Consider the following 14272-nt stretch of genomic DNA (forward strand, 5'->3'; position numbering starts at 1 on the left):
TATCTGGTCGTCCTTTCTGCACGTATCTTTCTTATTTACGGGATTAAGTTTTTTCAATGATCAATATCGGCCCGCATAAATACACTATTGCTTCGCTAACTGGTCACGAGTAGGCATCTTATCTGACTATTTATCGAGGAAGGTGTACTTTTAATAATGACTAATTGACATAGACGTCAAAGGCCCCATCAAAGACAACGTATAGGCCAGATAATGTGGTTAGATTTCGTTTCAAGACGCACAAAATTTTCAGTAAGTAAGTTACGGTGAAATTCTAAAAGACCACTTTTCAGTTTCAGAGAAACCATTCCCTTGGCGCTGTAGAATTCAATTTATCTAAACTCGTTGCACGACAAACAATTCATATAATTAGAGTTTGCGAATTCTTCCATCGTTCTTTCATCATTCTTTGCTCAAATAATAGAAATTCACGACCAGATACGTAAATGAATTCCACTGACAGTAGTTTGGTTAATCGTGCACTAGGTACGTTCTCATCCGAATAAGTGTGCTTCTATTGTACTAAATATCACTTACACGGCCGATGCGTTCTTTTGTAGTTTCATGTGCGTGCGGAGAAAGCATAGAGGGTTCCCTAATCGCGTTCGCGAACGCTTGTTAACAGTTTAAGCGTGATTTTGGTACCGTAACTCACGAGCAGAAGGTAACGAGTCTTTAATGAGAATTAATTACACGCATCGTGACGGCTGAGTTAACGCGAGAGTGTTTCGAATGTTTATATGTATTGATAGCGGTGCTTTATATGCAAGTGTACGCTGTACATATACACATATAGTATACCGGTCGAGAAATTTACTTCCAAATTTGTACACTCTGGGTCTGAACGTGCTTGTCTGGGAGATGTTGATCAATCACTGGCGTGTCAACTTATTCCGTTGTTCTGCGATTCACTGATTTATACCGAAGTATGTAGATCGGAAATCTAACTTAATTATATTATATTATATACGTATGATAGGACGAGACGCGTCGTGTGCGAAATTATATATCTGGCATGGGAATGATGAGATCATACGTACAATACGATATGACTAAACGTTTGATATTAAATATCGCGAAACATTTGATATTTTTATTAAACGTCTAAATTGCACAGGTGATGGAATCTTTTAAGTAATCGATCACGATCAAGCCATTGAGTCACATTTAGAACCATGAAAATATTAAGATGACAATATAAAAGTATCTATATTTAGAATTGAGCGATAAGTTATGCAGAATGTTGAAGATTTCGAAATATTATTTCGTATTTGGACGCGTGGGACTCATTGCGCCCAAAATCACGTATCATAGCGATGAAAGTTGAATAAAATTTTGATCTAAGAAGTTTATGAGAATTTTAACTATCTTAATTATTATTTCAGTCAGTTTTTTTCTCTGTGTCCTGTGCAGAAGTGAAAAAATATCTGTTCGAAAAAATAAGTCTATAATTCCAAATATGGGTTGTATAATACATAAAAGGTATTGCATTTGTGCTTGCGTAAGAAGCAGCTATATCAGCCTAATATCAGAAATGTTTGTTGCATCTTTAGTCAGATAAATATAGCGTGCATTACAATGTCGAATCGGTCGATATACAGACCTATTGCTAACTTTTCTCAGTAGGTACTGTGCTCGACGTTCAATTATAACTCCTTATTGATTGCTCAAACTATACACTACAGGAGCAAAGCATTAGTTATTTGTAACAAAGTGGACGACGCGTAAAAAGATAAAAAAAAACTCTACGTAACGAAATTATCATGCCGAAGTGACGAGTTAATTCCTGTTCCGCAGCTAATAAATTAACATGAATTGAAAATAGGTTGACTTCAAACTGACACAGTTAATAGAAAAGCAACTGTTACTTTCTGTTCGTGAGAAAGAGTCACGAGAATTAGTCAGAAATAAAAATTGTCCACGAAATCAGGTCAAGATCCGATCAAAATCTTGAGTAATAGATCCATGTTAAAGCAACGTGTATATATTTTTCACAGCTCCGGTTTACCAAAAGAGGTACAGGTGCAATTCGGTCTATGCCTTCCTACGTTCCCTTACTTTATCACATTTCGAATTTGTTTCTTTGCTTTACTCAAAAATTTCTCGCGCTATTACTCGCTAAGAACTACCAAGGATAGTGTTAGCCTATTAGATCAAGATGAAGACAGCTATCGGACGAAGATTTCATTTTGCAAACTGTTTGTATCTTTTATTGAACAAATTTAAATTTGGTAGATCGTAACCAGTGGATAAGAATCTTATCGGAGTTAGAAGCTAAATACACTTAACGTCTTTTACAAGACGAACTGCAGCACCCTGTGGGAGCATTGATATCTCAAAAACCAAAGATATAAAATACCTTTGCATACGGGAGCGTTGTACGAGCAAAAATTAGCGAACGAAGAGAAAGATGTTTCTTGTCGACGGTATTACTTTGATACGTAGCTGAAAATTACGCTACTAAAATGTTTATTACATGAATCAAATTAACCTTTGAAACTTAAATGACTCCACTGTATTACATGCTACAACACGTTAAGAATAGATAGTAAATCTAGTTTGTCCAAGAGTTGTTTCGGTGCTAAGCGATACTTAATATACACGCCTGCCTTTCGCAAAGGAATAATTTGCGAGTGGTCGTGATAAAGGAGATGAACTAGCAGTAATCACGAAAGGAAGCCTCTCTGAATCTGACCGAAGATGGCAGTGAGAAAGAAAGGTAACCGAAGGATACTGAAACTCGTTTCTCAATCTTATCTCGTTGTATTAATCATAGTCCTCTTGGTTCGATTTCGATTAGCGTTATGGTCTTCTTTGTTCGTTTTTTGGAAAGTAATTGTGTCAACAAATATTCGGGCAATTCTTATTTTTATGTATAACGTAGTTTACAGCGGAAAGAGCGTTGAAAACGGAGAGCAAAGATTTCAAATATATTTTATATATTTATAATACATAATATATATTTGAAGTATATAATTTGGCAACTCTGTACATACAAGGAATTACATGAGAACATATAGCACAATTGAAATAAACGATCAAGTCAATTTATTGCTTACGAAACTAACATTTTTCGCATATCATTCAGAGTACTGTAGTTATTTCAAAACAGAGCGCATGCAATTTTATCGAAATTACGACACTCAAAGAACAATGCAAGTCGCGTTAGTCCCACATTATCTATTGGGCATTAATATTTATATCTTCGACTATACATATCGACTGCTGCATAAAGTATGTAACGAAATATAATTATAGGGTATATTTACTATATTAAAACGATAGAGCTCCCATGAAATCTTCTCTTATTGCCAATATTTTTACGTCACTCTTTAAGAAAGTTGTCATAAAAGATTATTGATGTTCATTGTTCTTATCTGAGGGACTAATTTGAATGATTTAGAACATCGTGTGATATTGTTTATTAATAACGTTCAGCATGAGATAACGTGGTCAAATGTTCATTGTAGTTGTCCGAGTAATATCAATAATACCGATATAGCTTCGATATAGTCTTAAAATCTTAGCGTTATTTCTGAAAAGATTCAAACTTTGGAGAAATTTCGACATTCCATGCGCATCGATTTCATATCACGTAATCGTAACATCAAGATATAAGAAATTGTAAGGACTCTCACGCAAACTATTCTCGGAGCCGCGCAAAATTTTCTCGCGATTCGTGCGTTGATTTAACGAATAATCAATGAAAGGTCCGATAACGATCTTGCTGGGTAACTACGGATAAATTGAACAAATACTTCCAACAGGCTGTAGGGCACGTAGATACGTGTGTGTGCCACGTGGCAACCGGGTCAATTGTATTCCATAACGAAGCAAATGCTCGTTATCCTCCGAACAATTCGATCATTGTCCTAGGGAACGCTTTGAAAACGTGGAACGTGCGTCTGACACTTTAAGGATTAGTTTTTCCAGCAACGTAGGTTGCATTGCCGCATGAAAATGTTTATCCCTTAATTATAGACAGCTCGTCTCTGAAAGAAATGTGAATTTTTATTTCATTAGTACAGTCGAGCGATGAAATTTTAGGATTCGAGTATCTCCGGTTGTAAAAAACCGATATAAAAAATAAATATACCTACACAGGCATATCATTCGACGAAATAGTTATAATAATAATAATCGATAACTGTGTATTCATAACAGAGATTAAACCGAAAATGTACGTAGAATCGTTCGTCCCTTCGATGTCTTAAGTTTGCCTTTTGTCTCGACGCTTTCTTAGCCTACGATCCAATTAGATAAGTCATGCTATTGTCCTACGAAGGTTTATTAATTCTACGCCCAATTGTACGAAGTTCATTAATTCGAACTTCGGGTCTTCGAACGTCAAGCTGTATATTCCATAAATATACAGGAAACGTACTTATGTATATTATCTCACTATCATATCACGTATATTATCATTTTATTTCATCTTTCGTCCGATTCGTTTTCCCATTTTCTTTTTGCTTAGTAGATCGACGTATTATTTGTGTTCTATTACGCGTGGTAATTAGAGGTAGCCGTAATCCATCGGAATGATATATATATATAGGTATGATCGATTATTATTATCGTGTAATTAGCATAGCATAGAAGTATCGGGAACTTACGTAAAATACGTAATATAATAAAATATACGTGTATTCGCATAATTACACGCAGTGTCCTGAAAAGCTTTCCAGAGGAAAAGGTAGTTGAAAGGAAAGGGAAATATTTTTTTGTTTCCAAATTTCTGAAAAAAGCTACATCTGCATTGTTTTAATTCCGCCAAGTCGAAATGTTTCATTCACGGAATTCATGCCACGATCATCTTTTCGCTGCGCCGTGGAAAAATTTCATAAGCCGAGTATGCAATTTGTCACCGTTTTATCGTGTTCAACGAAAAAATTGTCGCTGTCAAAGATCTTCTTTAATAATCACAGCTGAAAAACATCGCGTCGGCCGTGTCTTCGCATATTTGCCACAGCTTCGTACAAATTAAAGCAGGACTCGGCCTCAAGTTCATCCCTTTTGTACGTGGCAATGGGTGCATTCGTGTGTATTCGCACGATAATTTCAGAGGCACGTTGCTCGCAACAGTGTCTTTACCGTACACGTGACATTTATTATGCCAGCGTACTTCCTCTGTTTGTGTGCCAGACGACACTGGTATTCGTGACGAACTGCAATGCAGACGATTGCGGTATCGCCATATCAGAGACCTGCCGATGCGAAAACTTTGTGAATCAGCTCCACTAGGCCTGGCAATTAACGTGAATTCACCATGATCGCTCCAGTATCGAAATAGAAGGACTGGCGTGCTTTCATGCGAATTACGCGATCGATGGTCTCAAGGAGATTAGACTTATTTATGAAAGTTCCAACTTTTCGTATTTTATTAGCAGACTATTTGTAGATATTAACTGGTTGACCGATATATACGGTATTTAATCGTATCGTAAATCATCAAGTACCTATCTTTATCCTTGGTTTCTCTGATGTGAAACAACCACGACCATCTCTTTATTTTAACAAGACGAACCTTTAATGATCGTTTTTCGACGATTCTTCGTAAAGAAGAAGTACATATATCTAGCTCTATTATACTTGCTTTTGAATTTACATTAGAAGGTGATCTCTTGCATGTAAATCGATCTATTATTCTGCATAATTTTACGAAAGCAAACTTTTTCTCCGCTAATGATATTCTCAAAGTCGTACTATTTTATTACGTAACTAAATGCATCTACGTAAGATTAAATTTGCTTCGATTCGCGTATCTCCGTGACATTTTGTCCAACTAATAAAAAGACATTCGGCATTCGAAGCCGGAAATGTACCGAACTGATGAGAAAAGAAAAGCGAAACAACGAAACTTAACCGCATACAATGTTATAATATCGACTGTAGCTACATATTAGGTTGTTCGAAAAGTTTCTTTCCTTTCACAAGGTGATAATAGATGAACAACAATTTCTGTTTTATATTATTTTATTGAATTAGGTATTCGTTCTATTTCGTTCTATTTCCATTATCATGTTCGTGCATAATTCGGTAAACTAATATAAAACAAAAAACGTCGAAACGTTTATTATTTCCTTCTAAAACGAAAGGAACAATAGTATCGAGTAGAATGTAACGAACGATCGTGTCGATAAATACAGTTCTTAAGTGTGAAAGAAAAGGTAGAAAGGATAGAAGAGAAATGCAACGCGTCTCGATTCCACGATCGACTGTCGCTCACTGTTAGTTAATTTGAACGGCTTCGTCCTCTTGCGTTTTGCCATCGGTCGGAGTAACGATGGCCGGTTAAATTCGACGAAGTAACGGGCTTCTTGAAAGAGCATCGCTCCGGATACGGTGTATAGCCGACCGACTGCGTGTTTACGTTACGAAACGTGTTCTCGCATTGCCGCGTAACCGTAAGAGCGTGACGAAAACCGAGCTATACGTGGGTGACGGTCTGTCGTACTCTTCTAAGCAACCTCCACCAACGACAACTCTGCCTTTCACGTAAGGTCGATACCGTGCAATCGTGTCGTTTGAGCCACGTTCGATCGCAAATCGAAAAGATTAGTATTTAAATATTTTTCCCCTCTTCGAAACGAAGCATACAAAAATATATTAGTTTGATTAACGTTAACGTTGTAACTTTATTTCATAAAAATGGAACGTTAAATATGTAAATCGAGCTCAATGCCTGGCGAAAATGAAAATCCAATTACGTCCATATCATACAATTTGAAAAGCAGGTCACACGCGTAAGGTTCCTTGCCAAAACAAACATGCGAAGGCTCCATAGCGAACCCGATTATTCATCGACATTGTAAATTTCGTGAAACGAAAAAAAAAAAAAGAGAATCGAAGAAAGAACGAGGTCGTATAACGTGTTTCGTGTCCTTTGAAAAAAAAGAAGTGGGTGAATCGCATAAAAATACTCGGTGAAGTAGCGACCTCCTTGGCTCTAATCGTGCTATTACGTAAAAAAGTTCTCTCTCAACAAGTTCTATTACCCCGATATACACGGTGGATTGCCAAACGTTTTCAACTGAAATTTATTATATGCCTGAACTATCTAAATGTGCAAAAATTGACTTTCCTTAGTCGCATCGTCGCGTTCTTTTAGCAAACTATCGCCGCGATACATGTCTCACCTATAATGATGTATGTATTGAGATCGGGCGACTGAGATGATCAGAAAGTCGAGTTCATCGATGGAACTCTCCTTTACGAAGATTTGCTTCGCCGATTGCACGTCACAAGTTGCTACGTGTATGACGTTAACGATTGGTAAACAAAAGGTTGTCTTGGGGCTTAATGGTTAGCACCAAATAGTTTCAGTGGCTTAAAATAGCAGTATGTGAAATGTACTAAAATGTCGGTTAGCTGAAGCAAAAGGGAGATAAAACGTTTCTGGTAACAGGATTTTCGGGTCACCGATGTGGAAGGCCAAACACGGGGAATTGGATCATAAATAGCTTATTCGGAGAATTTATTCTACGAAAAGAAAGACAATTTTTGCGCGTATCTAAAGTATCAGATACAGATGGCTAGCTACGCCCCATCTTTCTAGGTGGGTTCAAAAAATACAGCAGCATGGGATATAAAAGCCCGCATCTGATAATGATCCGCGATGAACGTACAAAGATACTGACAGACAACGACACCGTTGCACGGCCGCTTCCAAGAGCAAAGACTTCGCCTTATGTCTCGCCGTTATGAAAAAAAAAGAGAGAAAAAAAGAACGGGGCAAAAATTATACTCACTTTCCATGATTTTTAAATAAAATTATCTTTCTATGTTTTTTTTTTCTTGTGGGTTAAATACAGATGAAAGCGTCCCATCAAGGTAGCAACATTGATCGAGCCTTGACATGGGTTCTTTTTTTAATACCATCGAAACCTTGCGTATTACCAACGCAACGCCTTGATACGATGGATCTTGTCTTTGGATACGTCTTTGTGATACGATGGATACGCAAATAAAACGCTCGGGTCTATAAAAGAGCCAATGGACCCATAAATATTTACCGTGCGTCGTATTTTTCTTTTCCATCGCTCGTTTCTCTCCCCCGATACTGTTTTAACGAGACTACTCGCTACAGGAGGTCACCTGTTTATTTATCGATGGCAATTAAGGCGCGCGCAAGATAGATCTCGTACGTGTCAACCGTGTTGCATATTTTCTTTGATAACGGTGGTGATAAATCTAATAAATATATCTAATAATAATAATAATAATAAATAGCTCGCGGATATTTATGCAATATTGTGTATATTTTCGTGGAACCTTGCGTTTCCTTATAAACGCAGTAGAAAATACATTTTGTTCCGCGACTAACACCGCTAAACTCTACCGATCTAACTCTACTAAGTTTGGATTTCGATCGACCGATGGGTTGGATCCGCAATAGGTACTTCCTAAATTTGTCGTTCCAAAGCTTAAAATTAGATCGTAAGATTTGTTTTAATCTTACAAATAGATCGAAATCGTAGCAAACCGAAACGTTCTCTTCTTTTTGCACGATCGGTATTTCAGTTTATGTAACACAAAGTATTGTAAGAAGATAGATGCATTTTGTACCTCGTCCATGACATGGCATATAGAGATGTATAAACGATATCATTGGAAATAAAAATCAATGGATATAACGAACAAAGATTCGCGAGCGTCAGCCATTTCTGAAAACGATCTGATCACGATCGGCTGTTGTCCACTAGATGACATTCGTTTTCGATAGAATTTCTCGCGAGAGCGAAAGGATAGCGGAGCCGATAAAATTTCACGGCAATGGTATTGAATTATAACTTACTTGGCGCGGAGGATACCGTGATCACGAAGGCGGTTCCTTCTGGGCGAGGCTCCTCCATTGCACTTGGGTAGAGCTGAACCTTGCGAATACTCCTAATGTGGGTATGTCGAGCGCACAATTTTTGGTAGTCGGGACCTGCGTTCGCGCTGTCCCGGATTCACGAAATCGAAATGTAAAAAGTTTTCCTTTCCATTTTTTACTTAACGAGAGAAAAAAATATTTCTCGACTATATGATGATCGTTTTTGGTTTGCGTTCAGCGATTGAAATATATACCGATCTTTGATATTTGATACCAGGAATATTTTCTCCTCGTTACAAACTTTACCGTCGTGCAAAACGTGTGAAAACATTCCTCTCAGCTTTGATATTTCTTCTATTTCGAGTTTGTCGGATGAAATAGCGAAATAGCGTTACTCTTTCGACAGAAAGAGATATATGTGTCTCGAGTTCCTAGTACATTTTCAAGAAAGAATAATAGACGTGTCTTCGACTCATGTGAATTCGGTTAAAAATGTATACACACGGGAAACGATAAAATTTACGTACGTGCCTCTACCTCGTCGATAGACAGAGTTGTTCGTTGCTGAAAAAGTGATTTCCTGTTAGAGGATGTATGATGAAAAATGCGGCAAGTACGACACAAATGATAAGAGTTAAGAATATAACTTACTCTCTCTCTCTATTCTGTTCTCTTTATTTCTAAAGTTCTATTTTTCCTCTTTCGTTTTATTCTTAGACTTTTATCTTTGTATCGGTCGAAAGACAAAGATATCTCACAAACGAAACATCTTTACATAAAAATTTAACAATGTCGTAATTTCTCATTCTCTGAAAATTATTTCGTTCGCGTGCCTCGGTTTATGAAAGCGAAACATATGAATTATTCTCTTGCATGAACACTTTATGCTTCTATCGAAACTTGCAGATTTTACGTAATGGAAGCTTGTACCGGTCGCCAGATGTGACCCTGACGAATCTTAAGATACCGTGAAATAGGAAAAAGATACCGAGTTTCATCGCAGAATTATATTTTAATGAAATTTAAAAGCTTAAAAGATGAAATATTGTTACCGTGAACTCGCGTTCTTTCTCTTTCATATCGTAAAGTCATTTCAATTTGGAACACCGTTGTCCTCGACAAAAGGAACAATTCGTTGCTTTATTTATGCTTAGACTAGAACGTGTCTCGCGTATCTTGCGGTTTCGCGTTTACGTGTGTATGTAACGTTTACTGATATTACCAAGAAATTGTTGGAAATACAGAACCATAAGCAAGCCACAAAAAAACGAATAATAAATAATAACTCCTGGATTATTATTTAGTCTGTGATGCCCCAAACAATTTCAAGACTTTGTCATTTACATAGTTCATCGTTTAAATTTCACGATCGAACGTTTTACGATTTTAAAACGATTGTGAATAAGACCTCGTTGGATAGCATTATTTATCATACAACTTGATACATGCCCCCAGTGTAGTCTGTTTATAAGATCCTGCTTTATGTATTAAGCTTAGAAAGAATATTATTTTTAGTTTGTTCTAGAGAATTTTCTCTGGAAGGCAGTGAAGTTCTGTAGATTCTGGTCACACAAAGAATATAACGCGCGAAAGCATTTTTTACATCCCACGGAATTTTCTTGGATACCGTGACAACAATAGAGGGCGTTAAGTTACCCTTGACATATCTTTCCCTTGACTTTTCTTAGTATCTGAAAAGGTAATGCCTACGATGGTAAAAAGGTGTGGTTCTTATTAAAGTGCTTTCCAATAGCGCTCTTTGTATGTGTTTTATTATAATAAAAAAAATTCTTCTATCGAAATATTTCATAGTTTTTAATGTATAATAAGTATGATAGATTACGTATTTTTTTTTTTTTAATTTAAAATTGAATTTTTGAAATTAAAAATGTCCCGTTGGGAACATTAAATTTTACGACCGTTTACAGACATTCGACAGAATTTAGAATACGATTTAATGAAATTATTGGAAAAGGACTTTTGCATTTATCCTTGATCTTCATCACGCAACCCCAACACCGACGATGAAATAAAGGCGTGGCGAACAGGCTGCAATTCCTTTCATTGAAATATGTACCTTTTTTTTGTGTCGAAAGCAATTTCGTTCTTCGATTTCCACGGTATGTATTTTTCATCACGGTTCTTGGAATTTGATCTTTCCAGTCGTTTTTTAAGCTCCATAATTTCCTGCGAATGTCACGCTATCTGTCGTGCAGGATTTTTACACTCCGTTGTAAATGCAGAAATCCTTGTATGGAAATAATGTCACTGGAATATATATATTACTAACTATTATAATATAAATTTGCTTATCCGTCGTCATTCTTCAATTATTCAAACTATTTGATTTTTGCTGTTCATCGCAAGCAACCGACAATTTGTAATTAAAATCGTTAAACAATTATTTTGATAATATTTATAAATTCATGGAATGAGTGCTACTTTGTATGCCAAATATATGATCTTTTAACGGAATTATATTCGGATATAAATTCACAGTAGAGATATGTATCAGAGATTTATGAAATAAAAAACAATTCCAGAGTAATTTCAACATTTTACTGGTCAAACATTTCAACAAATAACATCGCTAAAGTAACATCGAACGAAACGTTTCTATCGAATCACCCTTCGCGTTATTCGTCTCTTCCTTCTCCCTTTGCGACTGTTGGAGGATGCTACGGTGACTGTTTCCCATTGCTTGCTGGAAGAAATGCAACGGTGCCTTTGGAAGAGCTGTGAAGGACGTGGCTGGTCGTCTCGCGTGCCACTTATTTCCCTTTCCTGGCGTGAAGCACTTTTCCCTTGAGAATCGTTGCTTGTGATCGGGGAAACGAGTCTACCACAATAATCGGACCAACGTAAAGAGACGAAACGATCCAGACTTTTGTTAACGAATGAATTACTCGTTCGTTTTGGTCTTATCTGAATGTTTTGTCCTATGAGATTCTTCAGAACACGAGGATGAAGTAGCCACAAAACGAACGTATCGATGTAGGTAGATTTATAGGAAGTAAAAAATACTAATACATAGTTACGCTTATTAAACTTCATTTATCAAACTGAACTTCTAATCTTGTTTCATGATTAAGCGAAGTTAACTGTTGGCACCGTAATGTAGGCGCCGTAATGTAGGCAACCGATAGCTACAAAGCAACGGCATGCAAACATGTTTGACAATAGTTAGGAGTTATAACATGCTGCAAACAATGTGCACATTTATTCGAGTTTAATATATTCTATTATTTAAATGCAAATTACATGTACAATCCATTATAGAAAGATATGCATTCTTTTACCATTTAGATTTATTATTATCTATATGGATTCTATACAAATTCATTGATACTGTAGAAAATTAGAATACGTAAGTAGATTCTAGATAATGGTTCTGATATTATAAATATTAATCGAAGTTGAAGAGGGCATAAACTTTATTAAAATATTAGGATTCCCTAAGTTTTGCTAACGTAATATAATAGTGATTCCCAATTTGATAAATTTTTGGCTTAAATTTAGTGTCATCATTTCAATATTGCATTTTGTAATTCATTACACCGGATAAAAATGATAAAAAATGATGCATCAGTAAAAAATTATTATTAGAATATGTATTACGGTAAATAAAATTAAATGGTAAATAAACAAATAAATTTAACGTTCTTTTTACCGTAGTTGTTTGTTACACTATTAATATTACATATCCTATGTGTTAAGGAAAACGGTTTTAAATAACCAGAAGAAGTATTTCGCACAAGAAAAATTGTATCATATTTTCTTTTTTATTAACGATTCTAGTACAGAGAAATAAACCAATTTATGGACTGACCTAATATATTCTAGAAATTATGCAAACTTCCATTCTTCCATTGACTTCACTTAGGAATACTTCGATATTGCTTTCAATGCTCGTTGTAGCAACATTGGGCCTGGCTTGTATTTAAATTACAAATTCTCATTTGTTCACTATCATAATTATGAAAATTATGATACCTCCTTCAAGCCTTTAGCTGACTCAGCGTACCAATGTCAAATAGACATCGCTCTAAGATGCGAACTAATCTGCGCCCACTAATAGCTGGAATTTCATCAAAATCGTTCTCTTTTAGACATTGCATTAAAGATGTATACCATATATCCCGCGGTGATAAAGTAGTAGAGTCGGCAGGAGTCGGGGTAGCGCATGAACAACCGCTAGATATTGTGGATTTTGTAGTACCATTTGCAGTACTGCTTGAGCTGGATTCTTGGGTAGCACTACTAGCGGGTTCTTCTGTACTGCTTGAGGATGATTCCTTTGTACTAGTAATACTTGGACTTCCTGTGCTGCTTGAGCTGGATTCTTGGGTAGTACTAATAACAGGTTGTTCTGTGCTGCTGGAGGATGGTTCCTTTGTACTGGTAGTACTTGGACCTTCTGAGCTGTTTGAGCTGGATTCTTGGGTAGTGCTACTTGCTGGTCCTTCTGTACTGACTGAGGTTGATTCTTGGGTACTGCTAGTAGATGATCCTTCCGTGCTGCTTACGGTGGATTCTTGGCTAGTGCTACTCGTTGGACCTCCTGTGGGGCTTGAGCTGGATTCTTGGGTAGTGCTAATAGCAGGTTGTTCTGTGCTGCTGGAAGTTGTTTCCTTTGTGCTGGTACTGCTTGTACCTTCTGTGCTGCCTGAGGTAAATTGTTGGGTAGTGCTACTTCCTGATTCTTCTGTGGTGCTAGAGCTGGATTCTTGGGTAGTGCTAATAGAAGGTAGTTCTGTGCTGCTGGAGGATGATTCCTTTGTGCTGGTACTGCCTGTACCTTCTGTGCTGCCTGAGGTAGATTGTTGGGTAGTGCTACTTCCTGGTTCCTCTGTGGTATTAGAGCTGGATTCTTGGGTAGATTCTTGGGTACTGCTACTAGATGATCCTTCAGTGCTGCTTACGGTAGATTCTTGGCTAGTGCTACTTCCTGGTGCTTCTGTGGGGCTTGAGGTGGATTCTTGGGTAGTACTACTTGCTGGGCCTTCTGTGCTGACTGAGGTTGACTCTTGGGTACTGCTACTAGATGATCCTTCCGTGCTGCTTACGGTGGATTCTTGGCTAGTGCTACTCGTTGGACCTCCTGTGGGGCTTGAGCTGGATTCTTGGGTAGTGCTAATAGGTGGTTGTTCTGTGCTGCTGGAAGATGTTTCCTTTGTGCTGGTACTGCTTATACCTCCCGTGCTGCCTGAGGTAGATTGTTGGGTAGTGCTACTTCCTGGCTCTTCTGTGGTGCTAGGGCTGGATTCTTGGGTAGTGCTAATAGCAGGTTGTTCTGTGCTGCTGGAGGATGATTCCTTTGTGCTCGTACTGCTTGTACCTTCTGTGCTACCTGAGGTAGATTGTTGGGTAGTGCTACTTCCTGGTTCTTCTGTGGTGCTAGAGCTGGATTCTTGGGTAGTGCTAATAGCAGGTTGTTCTGTGCTGCTGGAGGATGAT

The 14272-nt window shown here is 37.3% G+C and overlaps 1 protein-coding gene and 1 non-coding gene across 2 annotated transcripts; one reads left to right on the forward strand and one right to left on the reverse strand.

The window, feature by feature from the left end:
• Positions 1-8786: 8786 nt before the first annotated feature.
• On the forward strand, positions 8787-8950 carry LOC122571278. The gene has a single exon (XR_006318014.1). It is a non-coding gene; the product is annotated as a U1 spliceosomal RNA (small nuclear RNA).
• A 3514-nt stretch (positions 8951-12464) lies between these two features.
• Positions 12465-14268, reverse strand: LOC122570860 (uncharacterized protein DDB_G0271670-like; the record flags this gene model as incomplete). Its single annotated transcript, XM_043733748.1, has 1 exon — positions 12465-14268. A coding segment is annotated over one exon (1455 nt), but the record flags the coding sequence as incomplete, so codon positions are not given.
• Positions 14269-14272: the final 4 nt, after the last annotated feature.

This window comes from Bombus pyrosoma, linkage group LG9 (assembly GCF_014825855.1).
Source record: "Bombus pyrosoma isolate SC7728 linkage group LG9, ASM1482585v1, whole genome shotgun sequence".
NCBI classification, from domain to species: Eukaryota; Metazoa; Arthropoda; class Insecta; order Hymenoptera; family Apidae; genus Bombus; species Bombus pyrosoma.